At 40.4% G+C, this 13,628-nt stretch overlaps 1 protein-coding gene across 1 annotated transcript in view; it reads right to left on the bottom strand.

Moving 5' to 3' along the window:
• Nucleotides 1–1,010: 1,010 nt before the first annotated feature.
• The window catches only part of LOC122558341 (uncharacterized), a 116,116-nt gene continuing 103,498 nt past the window's right edge, over nt 1,011–13,628 (bottom strand). The window contains exon 13 of the mRNA XM_043706803.2: nt 1,011–12,931. Within this exon, the coding sequence (XP_043562738.2) occupies nt 12,679–12,931 (253 nt within the window). The 3' untranslated portion in view covers nt 1,011–12,678. The remainder of the gene's footprint in view (nt 12,932–13,628) is intronic.

The following is a 13,628-nucleotide window of genomic DNA, read 5'->3' as shown; positions in this document are numbered from 1 at the left end:
TTGCCCTGTCAACTACGGGTATTGTGAAGGGCTATTTTTGGCTGACAGCAAATCATCTGTTTCATAGCTGGGAGTTAAATATGGCAGAGGCCCTGGAAATCCCAGAAATTCCCAGCAGTGACGAGTACTTCTGTAGGTGGCATTCATAGGGGCATGAACCATTCATCATGATGTGAGCAGTGCAAAATTGCAAAAGAAATCTTGCTGGAGCTCACAGAGAGAAACTCTACATGTAGTGCCTGAAACTGATACTTAGCTAATTGTTGTTAAAATTAAGCCCATTGAAATCTTAGGTCTGGACTTGCCCTCTGAGCCCTGCTGACAAACTGATAGTTAGAAACTTACATTGTGTGGCAAATAGCCTCGAATTGTGCTGTTTCCCTGGTGCAGCCAGAATACTGGCCTGTGGTCACTTTAAGTAATGATGGTGGGGTGGGGAAGCACTCAGAAGCCTTTCAGCTTGAGAAGAGCAGCAAATAATGACAATGGAAGGTAAGGTTTGAAATGGAGGTACTCTTTCCTACTTCTTGCAATTTAAATTTGAAAATGACATTTGCAGCCAGGCCACCACCATGGAGTTTGCAGCACCTAAGCAGGAAGGGCCAGTCTCTAGACCTGAATAGGCTGCCCTCCAAGCAGTTAACTTTGCTCCTGCAACCTGAAAGCCCCCATTCAGCACTATCACTGAGGCTGTAATAGGCCATTAACAACCTTAATCATTCGTCCATCATGTACAAGGCTGTTTGTGGCACAAGTGTTCCAACCTCTGCAGGCTACAGAATGAAGCCAATTTACCATGGCCAATCTACCTAACCTGTACATCTTTGGACTATGGGAGGAAGGTAGAGCACTTGGCAGCAACCCACTTGGACATGGGGATGGCATGAAAACATCCAGTCACCCGGGGCTGGAATCAAACCCAGGTCCTTGGTGCTGTGAGGCAGCATTGCTAACCACTGAACCATCATGCTGCCCAAAAGCAACACCCTGTTTTGGAGAGTTTTAATTTCAGTTTCAGTGTCAACTGCGAATCAAACATGATACTTCACCTTGACATTTCAAACTATTCTTTATTTTACTGTATATATATGTAACAATAATTTACAGTATTCCAAAAGAACAGTTTACATCTCTTTCTAGAAAGGCAAACAAAATTATGTTGAGCTATTTGCACTTATATGAATAAGAAATGATTATCAAATTTTTCAATAGCCTGTGTGCAGTTTACGCCAAGGATTGAAAGAGGTGCTACACTTTGAAAATAAGTCAAAATTCAGACAACTGATGTCTATAAGCAAAGTACACAAATTTATTCATTTCATGTTGCACCTGTCAGATCATCAAAAGTTTTCTGTTCACTAAGGGACAAGAGCAAGATGACATGTCTGTTTTTCTGTATAGTTCACCAAAAGAGAGCCTTTTTGAATGTTCTATTTATGTGGCCATCTTAACCCAAGATCATGAGGGTGTTGATAGTTGTAACCTACAGTATCAATGTAAAATGTCTACACTGCACACAATACAGTTATAATTTTTATATTTTCAACCTGCCACACTGCTATATTTACAATGTCAGAAATAAGGAGAAAGTGAGTATTGCAGATGCTGGAGATCAGAGTTGAAAAATGTGGTGTTGGAAAAGCACAGCAGGTCAGACAGCATCTGAGGAGTACGAGAGTTGGTGTTTCAGGCAAAGCCCTCCATGAAGGGTTTATGTCTGAAATGTCGACACTTCTGCTCCTTGGATGCTGCCTGCCCTGCTGTGCTTTTCCAGCGCCACACTTTTCGACAATGTCAGAAATAAGTTAAAACTTTCCTCTGGATGTTATGTTTTTCCATTGTCCTCCTGGTCAATTTTAAATAGGCTAAAACCAAACTTCATAGATATCTGTGGATACTTAGGTCAAAGAATATTTTAACCTTGCTACTTTTAAAAATCTTTATTAAGATTAATGAAATTATCCACTACATATAATTATAATATCCTCAGATATATCCTGGTTTCTGATGTGATACAGCGTGGTTATAATTCCCACATTAAGAGATGTTTCCAACTCAGTAGGGAGATTTCAGAATAGCTGCAATGCATGGCATTGACATATGACAATTTCTTAGCATTTATAAATGAAAATAATACAAATTAAATAAATAAATCCACAAGAGCAAACACAATTAGTAACATAAATGTCATTATACCTTCCAACAAGGCAACACACTCCCTTTAATAGAGAAACTATTAGTACTGATCTATAACACTCCCTTTGCCACAATATTCTTTCAGCAGAGTTCATAACCAGTTCTAGACAAGAATTGTATATGCTTCTATTCATAAACTATATCTGGACAGTTGATCCTAGTTCATCCAATCAGAAAAACTTGCACTCCTTTGTAACAGCATCTATTTTTTCTTTAGTCATCGCGAGGTTTATTCCGTTTATTACTTTATTCAGAAGTCAATTCCACATGATGACCATTCTTGAAGAACTTCTTGATATCAGGCCTAAATTTGCCACTCATTAGTTTCTTCCTAACACAATTACATATAAAGCTAGAAATGAGCCTAATGGCTCTCCTTCCAGGTTAGAATATTCATTTTATTATTGTTGACCTTGATAGGTACAGTATTCACAATGCAATCTGACTTTAGTAAGGTATCACTTCTTCTTCAGTGGCTTAAAATGTATAATTCTATTTGGTGGTTGGCATCCATTAACATCCCCTAATCCTCTTTTAGCTTTAATTATTGATTTATTTTGCATTCAGAGAGTCAATTAAAGATATATTGAAAGAGAAAAGATTGATGACACCAACAAGTACTTTATTTATATTGTGACTATATGGATTTCTGGACAGCTGTTATTTTATGAAAACTAACCAATCCTTTGCTCTTTTTATTGAAGGATAGAGCATGGTGACATATATTGTGGCAAACTGGGCCATTGTATCATGTTTGCATTATGTCTATTCTTTCACATTGGGGACAGCACCGCTTTCAAAGGAAAATCATGTCCATATAACAAATACAATTGAATACATCTCTCATGGTCTTTATTTTTCCTCTGAAGAGAGAATTATGCGAGCGACGACATTATTTCCGGTATCAAAAGTTAAAGTTATGTGGGAAGTTGTCATTCTCTTTATGGTAAAGCAAAACCTAGCAACCAAATTGAAGTTTTCAAGTGGATCAAGGGCATGGCAGAAGCTTTCTGGTTAAATTATTCATTATCTTGAAAGTGTGAAGTACAAAAGGTTAAGTTTAAAATAGAGTCATAGAGACATGCAGCAATGAACAGGCCCTTTGGCCCCACTTGTCCATGCTGACTAGGTTTCCTAAACGGCACTCATCTCATTTGCCTGCATATGGCCCATATCCCTCTAAACTTTTCCTCTCCATATACCGGTCAAAATGTCTTTTAAATGCTGTAATTGCAACTGCCTCTACCATTTCCTCTGGCAGCTCATTCCATACACACACCACCCTCTGTGTGAAAAAGTTGCACCTCAGGTCCTTTTAAATCATTCTTCTGTCACCTTAAACCTATGCCCTCTAGCTTTTCACTCCCCTACATTAGGAAACAGACCGTAGCTATCTATTCACCTTATTTATGCCCTCATGAATTTATGAATCTCTATATGGCAACCCCTCAGTCTCCTACACTCCAGGGAAAAAGGTCTCAGCCTATCCAGCCTCTCCTAATAACTCACACATTCCAGTCTCGCTAATATCATTATAAATCTTGTTTGCACCCTTTGAAGTTTAATAACATCCTACCTAAAGCAGGGAGAACAGAATTGTGTGCAGTATGCCAAATGTGGCCTTACCAATGTCTTAAACAGCTGTAACATAATAAATGAGAAACTCCAAGAAGAAAGGGTAGATGAAGCAGTTTCATCAAAAAAAACCATTATGGAATATTTTTTCTATGTGGCGAATTGAAGTTGCCAACACAAGTGAGTTGACCATTTCAAAGGCAAATAGGGATGGACAATGATTGCTGGTCTAACCAGAGATTCAAGTCTCACAAATGAACAGAAAAGAGAGACAAGTAGATGCTTTTCAAAACATACACAGACATTTGGGGTTCAATAAGATGACAGACTGATGAGGTTGATTAATAATTAATAGAGCTGTTGGATCTAAAACTTATTTTCTACTCCCTAAAATTCTGAAGTGAATAACAAATCAGGAATAAAATAACAACTGTTTGAAACACCTTGGCATGGGTGAGTGTGATTATTCTATATTTATTATTTTAACATTCAGAGTCAGTTTGTGACCTGATTTAATATCAAACTGGGCTAGAACCACTCAAAATTGCAACTAAAGACTTCATAACACTGCCATTATTGCAAATCAGCTTACTTCAAGGGTGCTCACTTTGTAGTGCACCAATTCTTTTTCAAAACAGAAACACCAGCAAGTTATTAAAACAGTTATTAAATACTGAATTAATATAATTAAAACTGTCCACATTACTCTAAGTAAAATCATCTTCATCTGCCTATAAATATTCACACACTCAAGCAATTATGCGCATCTGACTTGGTTCTTGGTGACTAGAAATTAATTCCAATGCAAAAAAAGGTTAAGTTGGATTAATAATTCAATCAGGAATTAACATGATATAATATACTATACTACACAATATTCTTTTAAACTCCAATACAGCACTTATATTCATGTCTTCCTCACTGCCTGACAAACTGTACAAGTCAAGCATCCCTGCACAATATGCCACTTGTTGTTTTTTGTATATAAGTGTCAGAATATGTATTTCTTTGCCGTGCTTATTAACTTGAATTTAGTTTAAAAAAGGCTTTTCAACCAGATAAATACACTACAAATAACAAGATGTGTTTCTTCAAGTAAAAACATTCTTATGTGCATCACAACAGAATTATATAAAGATGTAAAGAACAAACATGCTGCTATGAAGTGGCGTTAGAAAAAACTATTAAGCTAAGAACATTATTTACTATAATTTAGTGAGAGAACACATTACATTAATGTAACAGTTAAAAGTTCTCTTAAATAGCCATTATAAGTACATGAAGTATAAGCTCAAAAAAGTTCCAAGCAAAGCCCACTACTGAAGTAATTCTATATTACTTGCAATACATTTGTTGTACTAAAATACTCCAGATATCTGTTATTGGTATCCTTGGAACAAAGAATGATTGCTTTTCAACACTGATTTTCTTGCTTTTTTCATCCTAACGGAACTATTGCAAGTTTGTGTGAAATATAGGCATTTCTTTAAGATGGATAGAATAGGCTTCTGTAAGTGTGGAGTATTTTTTCAATTTTGGTTAGGGAGAGGAACTGGAGGCTGTACTGGATAGGGGGTGCCATTCCTCCAGGATTGGCCTGGAGTTTCCAGGAATTGAAGGCCACTGTCCAAAACTCTACATGCCTCAAGGAGAAAATATAGGGCCATTAAAAAGGATTTATTTTGATATTTTGTTCAAATGTTTTCTTTACCAGATAATAAAAACATTGAGAATGGAGGTGGGGAAGGGCTGTGGGGGGGGGGGTCATTTCCTTAGTTGACCCTTTTGTTACATTACATAATGAATCTTTTTACTTGCCAATTGGCTTAGAAACAAAGATGGGTGTTTTGGGTGACTGTTACTGAAACATGGGGAGATTCATGCAATGAAACATCCACATTAAAACAGTCGACAGTCCTAGTGGTGGTGGGGATATGAAGTAGAAGCCTACAGCCCTTAGATGTAGGACCGAGAAGAGCACACTCGCTCCCCCTTGCCCACATTTGAAAATCTTTCCAGATGGTAACAGGCGCTCCCAATCATAGAAAGAGACAGCAAAAAAGTCCACCAATTCAGCCCATAATATGAATGCCAGCCATTTGATATAGTGATCCAAATGGACTCACTCTCCTGCTTTTTCCTCATAACCCTGCAATTCTTTTTCACTTCAAGCAATCATTTGAATGTTAACTGTTACTGGAGGTGGGGTTCAAGAATGAGGGGCTTGCACAACTCAAAAATTAACACTTTCACCACTGCAGATTCAAGTTCAGATTCCAAACATTTATCACTGTATTCTAACAGATGAAAGGCTTAACAGACAATCAATTCTTCAATGTATAATTTCAGTTACATCACACTGCAAAGTTTTGCTATAAATTCTGTGTTACGATCGAGCCCTCCGCAATCACCTGATGAAGGAGCATCGCTCCGAAAGCTAGTGTGCTTCCAATTAAACCTGTTGGACTATAACCTGGTGTTGTGTGATTTTTAATTTCAAACATTTAAAGGTTGTCTGAAATAGTTGTTAAGAATTTTGAGTCCAATATTTTCTAGTAAGCCAAACAAACAGCAATGTATACTGCCATAGCACCTTTAACATAGTGAAGCATCCTTAGGCATTTGAGGGAAATAGCTACAAAATAATATGCAATGCCAAACCTACTTCAGGAAATATTAGGGCAGACAGCCAAATTCTTGTTCAAAGAGGTAGGTATTAAGAAGAGTCTTAAAGGAGGAAATAAAAGACAAAAAGGAGAGATTTGATTACAAAATGCTATAGCATCAAATGCATAATTATTCAGAACCATGAATATGTACAATTTGTGATACTCAATGACATGATTTTAAAATCCTGGATTCTTTATCAAAAAATAAACTGACCTTGGGGAATAATCTGCATTATCACAAAATTATGTAATATAACAGCAAATCGAAAAATCCAAAAACTGATTGACTGGCATGACTTCCAACTCCAATTATTATATTTTCCTCTACTAAACTTAAATTGAATCACAAATTGCACTTCTTGTCAGTCGCTGATCTGTCCACATATTAAAGCAACCAACTAAAAATTAAAAAAATAAATTAATAGACATGCCTGTCATTATCAGCAATTACTCATGTTGAGGATTGTTTATTTTTGCAGGTGGCTAGGTGGAAATGAGCTGTTAGTGTTGGCTGTAGGTTCACAGGGAGTTTGTGAGCTCTATGTTAGCTGTACAGACTCTCTCACAGTGGTGGATTGCTGGCTCAAGCAGCTACTGTCTCTTTCCATCACTCTTTCAATGGATGGTCTTGTTGAGTAATAGGGTCATTATGACACAGAGGGAGACCATTTGGCCCATTGAGAGCATGGCAGCTCTCTATAATGCAACTGAATCAGTCCCATTCCCACATTCGATTCATGTAGCAAGCTTAATTTACTGGTGCCCACCCAGTTTTCTTTTGTAATTATTGAACATCTCAATTTCCACATTCTTGCAGGCAGCAAGTTCAAGGTCAATACCACCTGCTGCGCACAAAAGCCCCTGCTCACATCCTCCCTAATGCTTAAACCCTCAAATCTGTGATCTGTGATGTGGGTGGCACAGTGACACAGTGGTTAGCACTGCTGCCCCACAGCGCCACAGACCCGGGTTCAATTCCTGACTCAGGCGACTGACTGTGTGGAGTTTGCATATTCTCCCTGTGTCTGAGTGGGTTTCCTCCAGGTGCTCCGGTTTCCTCCCACAGTCCAAAGATGTGCAGGTCAGGTGAATTGGCTATGCTAAATTGCCTGTGGTGTTAGGGGTATGGGTGGGTTGCGGGTCGGTGTGGACTTGCTGGGCCGGGGGGGCCTGTTTCCACACTAGTGTCTGGACCATCAACAAATAAGCATGCCTACCTTTGTCCATCTGAATCATACGTATCAGAACCTTATATTGATAAGGTATTGATTATAGATGACCATTTTGCTTATGATTGAGCATTTGTTACCAACGTGTTGATGTTAATTGAATAGAGGCTTTGAGATTTGCCTTTGTTTGAAGGGGCCCTTTGAAGTAGCTGTTTGGGTAATCTTGAGTTTGGCATTCTGAGAACCTATCGTCTGCACCTCAGCTGATGTAAAATTATTCAGGTCTACTCTTGGCTTGCCTGGGTCTTGGAGGATGCTCATATTTGTTCTTTAGTGCTCCAAACTGATTTGCAAAATCTTTCTAAGACAAACATGGATGACATTATTCTAGGGCCTGGATGTGGCAATTGTAAGTTGCTTCAAGCTTCATCACTGTCGAAAATTAGGGGAAAATGATTGTCTGACAATCCAATTATAGTATTGGGTCTGTATCATGATTCTCAAAAATCCAAGTCCATTGGCTGAGCTCACGATTATTAGCCTTCAACCTTAAAGCTTTAGATTTCACACGAATCTCAGTGGAGATAATGATTTGATTTGGGTTGGTAAAGCATTTTTGTGGACAGGATAATGCCCAAGCTCTCATTGGTTTCAATGAATATGTCAATTATCTGTTGCAGTTCTTCTTCAGGTGGAATACTAGTGTGACAATCATAAGCATATTGCAGTTCTATTATAGAAATAGTTATTTTTCTTGATTGTAACTGATGGTTGAGGTTGAAGAGTTTGCCATCAGCATGATAAGTCATTACCACACCAAGAGACCTTGCAATGATAAATTGCTGCATTGCTGCCGGATTGAGAATAGCATCAGTATAATGCCATCCCCTTTTTAATGCTTGTTTTGACAGGATGGGGTAAGTAGTAGAGCCATTGCATTCAACTGTTTTTTCTATATTGTCATGTAGAAAACAAATGATGTTATTAAATGGAGCTGGGAATTCATATAGGCATGCTGCAGCACCACCCAAAGAGTGGTTTGATTTACTGAATCATAGGCTTGTGTAAGCTTGAAAAGGATCACTTATTTTATTTATGTGCACAATATTACGAATCACATATCAGTATTAAAGGGTTATTCTGTTATCTTTCAAAGACCCACTGCAAAAGGCAGGGCAATAAAGTGCAGAGGCATATTATTCAAAAGGTTTCAAAAGGTTTTCTAATTTACTTCACGAGAAAAGAAATAGATGTCATTCTCGTCATAGAGACATACAGCACGGTAATAGACACTTTGGTCCAACTCGTCCATGCTGACCAGACATCTCAATCTGAAATTGTCCCATGTGCCAGCATTTGGCCCATTTCCCTCTAGACCCACCCAGATACCTTTTAAATGTTGTAATTGTACCAGCCTCCACCACTTCCTCTGGCAGCTTGATCCATACATGGTAAAAACAATGACTGCAGATGCTGGAAACCAGATTCTGGATTAGTGGTGCTGGAAGAGCACAGCAGTTCAGACAGCATCCGAGGAGCAGTAAAATTGACGTTTCGGGCAAAAGCCCTTCATCAGGAATAAAGGCAGAGAGCCTGAAGGGTGGAGAGATAAGCTAGAGGAGGGTGGGGGTGAGGAGAAAGTAGCATAGAGTACAATAGGTGAGTGGAGGAGGGGATGAAGGTGATAGGTCAAGGAGGAGGGTGGAGTGGATAGGTGGAAAAGAAGCTAGGCAGGTAGGACAAGTCATGGGGACAGTGCTGAGCTGGAAGTTTGGAACTAGGGTGAGGTAGGGGAAGGGGAAATGAGGAAACTGGTGAAGTCCACATTGATGCCCTGGGGTTGAAGTGTTCCAAGGCAGAAGATGAGGCGTTCTTCCTCCAGGCGTCTGGTGGTGAGGGAGCGGCGGTGAAGGAGGCCCAGGACCTCCATGTCCTCGGCAGAGTGGGAGGGGGAGTTGAAATGTTGGGCCACAGGGCGGTGCGGTTGATTGGTGTGGGTGTCCCGGAGATGTTCCCTAAAGCGCTCTGCTAGGAGGCGTCCAGTCTCCCCAATGTAGAGGAGACCGCATCGGGAGCAACGGATACAATAAATGATATTAGTGGATGTGCAGGTAAAACTTTGATGGATATGGAAGGCTCCTTTAGGGCCTAGGATGGAGGTGAGAGAGGAGGTGTGGGCGCAGGTTTTGCAATTCCTGCGGTGGCAGGGGAAGGTGCTAGGATGGGAGGGTGGGTTGTAGGGGGGCGTGGACCTGATCAGGTAGTCACGGAGGGAATGGTCTTTGCGGAAGGCGGAAGGGGGTGGGGAGGGAAATATATCCCTGGTGGTGGGGTCTTTTTGGATGTGGCGGAAATGTCGGCGGATGATTTGGTTTATGCGGAGGTGTGTAGGGTGGAAGGTGAGCACCAGGGGCGTTCTGTCCTTGTTATGGTTGGAGGGGTGGGGTCTGAGGGCGGAGGTGCGGGATGTGGACGAGATGTGTCGGAAGGCATTTTTAACTATGTGGGAAGGGAAATTGCAGTCTCTAAAGAAAGAGGCCATCTGGTGTGTTCTGTGGTGGAACTGGTCCTCCTGGGAGCAGATACGGCGGAGGCCGAGGAATTGGGAATACGGGATGGCATTTTTGCAAGAAATAGGGTGGGAAGAGGTGTAATCCAGGTAGCTGTGGGAGTCGGTGGGTTTGTAAAAAATGTCAGTGTCAAGTCGGTCGTCTTGGAGATGGAGATGGAGAGGTCCAGGAAGGGGAGGGAGGTGTCAGAGATGGTCCAGGTAAATTTAAGGTCAGGGTGGAATGTGTTGGTGAAGTTGATGAATTGCTCAACCTCCTCATTGGAGCACGAGGTGGCGCCAATGCAGTCATCAATGTAGCGGAGGAAGAGGTGGGGAGTGGTGCCGGTGTAATTACGGAAGATCAACTGTTGTATGTAGCCAACAAAGAGACAGGCATAGCTGTGGCCCATACGTGTGCCCATGGCTACCCCTTTGGTCTGGAGGAAGTGGGAGGATTTGAGGAAGAAATTGTTAAGGGTGAGGACCAGTTCGGCCAAACAAATGAGAGTGTCAGTGGAAGGGTACTGTTGGGGATGTCGGGAGAGGAAAAAACAGAGGGCTTGGAGGCCCTGGGCATGGCAGATGGAGGTGTAGAGGGGCTGGATATCCATGGTGAAGATGAGGCATTTGGGGCCGGGGAAACGGAAGTCTTGGAGGAGGTGGAGGGCGTGGGTGGTGTCTCGAACGTATGTGGGGAGTTCCTGGACTAGGGGGGATAGGACATGTACCACCTTCTGTGTGAAAAAGTTACCCCTCAGATCTTTTTTAAACCTTACACGTAAGCCCTACAGTTTTGACTTCACCCAGCCTAATAAAAAGACCTTGACTATTCACCCTATTCATTCCCTTCATGATTTTATAAATCTCTATAAGGTTTATAACCTCAGCCTCTGATGCTCTGGGAAAAAAATGCCCCAGCCTATTCAGTCTCTCCCTTTCTTCAATCCATTGTTTTTTTGCCACTACTCAATTAGATTAGGCTAATCTCTGCCTCCAATTTATCTGACTTTGTGTCTTATCTTCTGAGTAAAGGGAAAAAATACTTATTGGAAATTGAACCGAGGCCACTGATTTCCAACCATCAAATAATGATAGAGCTCTCAAAGGTGCAATTGGCTTCACTACTACAGTCTAGAGAAGATCACGGGCGGCACGGTGGCACAGTGGCTAGCACTGCTGCCTCACAGCGCCAGAGACCCGGATTCAATTCCGGCCTCAGGCGACTGACTGTGTGGAGTTTGCACATTCTCCCCGTGTCTGCGTGGGTTTCCTCCGGGTGCTCCGGTTTCCTCCCACAGTCCAAAGATGTGCAGGTCAGGTGAATTGGCCATGCTAAATTGCCCATAGCCTTAGGTAAGGGGTAAATGTGGGGGTATGGGTGGGTTGCGCTTCGGCGGGGCGGTGTGGACTTGTTGGGCCGAAGGGCCTGTTTCCACACTGTAAGTAATCTAATCTAATCAGAAAGGTCCATTGATAGGATGAGTCATTTGTGCCAACGTGTCATTTGTAATACAATGTGCACATTGCAGTGAATGATTGTCACATTAAGTCCTAATCATTAAATCAGCAGGAGCCTCTCCTTACTTTGGAGTCTATTTTTCTAATTTTCAATATCACTGATGATATTTCCTAATGTTTGAACTAATGTTTGATACTTCCTAATATCATCATAGATGACCAGTAGAGCAACTGGTCAATAGATTATAACACAATATTGTTTACAGATTGATATCCAAAGTTTGTGTATGACATGTTACGCTGTAGCTGCAAAGGAAAAGAAACATTTTCATGTAAGTCCACCCATGTTAAATAATTTGGAATACCTGAAACAATCCAGACAGCAATACTATTTTAGCAAATATGCATCACCATGGAAAAGTAATTGCTGTCAAAGTAACAGCTAAAGACAATTTTTTTTATCTCAGTAAACACGATGGGGTAAGATATTACACATCATTAAATGAAACACATATTTTAAATTGTTAAAGTTGCATGGCTCCTGAGCATAACCTTTTGCTAATTGAGAGAATGCCTAGCATGTATTGGATTAAAATGGTCTTTTCTTCCAAAAAGGATTCCATTGAAATGAACTACAATTAAAATCATTCTTAAAACTGGAAAAACATCAAATCTAATTAATAATGTGTAAAGCTCAGGATGTCTCAGATTCGACTCCAGTTCAAAAGAATGGAGATAAGACAAATAAATAAATATTTCCAAATGACAATCAGTGCCCTTTCTTGGTTGAAGGTAGGTTTATGTACAATTGACAGTCTCATATTAACGTGAGCAAAATCTTATTTGGGCATCTTTACGTGAATTGCAGAGACCGATTTACTTTGTCAATAATCATTCATACTGAATTTATAATAGCCTAATTCTGACTGTACAAGCAGACCTTCAATTATGTACCAGATTAAGTTTGGGTTCCTTTATGAAAATAAACAGCAATGGTCATTAGCTACTCTTCAAAAGCTTGGACAATTAAAGACTTTAATGACATCAAATATAAATAGTATTAACTGCATTTTGCAAACTCAGGAAATTCAATTCCAGTGCAGACAGTCAGAAATCCAGGCCTCTCAACTACAAATGCTGGACAGATGAAGTCAGTGAACTGGTGCTGGAAGGCATGAAGTAACTGTCCACTTTGCGCATTGAAAAACGACAATTGCCCAATGTCACAGTTCACAAAGACACCAATTCTTGCTGGGAAATCGGTGATAAGGACATCATATGATGCACCATTGTGAAGAAATTCATATCTATGCCTATTAGAAAGAGAAAGAATGTAAACAAGATAACAAATCAGGCATATGCAAAGCAGAAAGAAACAACCCACTGGGCTGGGAGGAGTGTTCAGCAGTGAGTATCACTATGAAACAGACTGAAAGTGTGGACCTATGTAAGAAGGGCATAGAGTTTGGATTAGTAGGTCTATTTCATTTTAAATGTGCCACAATGATTTGTCCAACACTTTCAATTTTGTTATCTATTTTAATGAGCTGGAGAAGGAGACAGAATGTAAAGCATCCAAATATGCTGTAGATGCTGAACTAGGTGGGAGAGCATTTATCATTAGAACACAAGGAATCTACAAGGTGATATTGATAGATTGAGCTGGTGGGCTAAAAACCTGACAGGTGGAGTTTTATGTAAGAAAGGGGAGGTCATACACTTTGGTAGGAAGAATCAAAAGGCAGACTGTTATTTAAATCGAGAAAGACTCCAAAAATGTACAACATTGATGTATTTGGAAGCTTTTGTGCATGAAACGCAAAAGGTATTGCAGGCAAATGCAACAAATCATTCTGAAGGCAAATGGAACTTTTGAACCCTTTATCGCTGGTGGGCTGGAGTTTAAAAATAGTGAGATCTTGTCCTAACTAGAAAGGGTGTTGGTGAGGACACACCCAGAACACTGTGTACAGTTCTGGGTCCCTGTATTTAGCAAAGAATATATGGCAC

This window comes from Chiloscyllium plagiosum, unplaced genomic scaffold, assembly GCF_037043375.1.
Source record: "Chiloscyllium plagiosum isolate Xiang-an unplaced genomic scaffold, Cpla_swu_hap1 HiC_scaffold_2, whole genome shotgun sequence".
Lineage (NCBI taxonomy): Eukaryota > Metazoa > Chordata > Chondrichthyes > Orectolobiformes > Hemiscylliidae > Chiloscyllium > Chiloscyllium plagiosum.
Note: the sequence above shows the minus strand (reverse complement) of the source record. Positions and strands in the feature narration are given on the sequence as shown.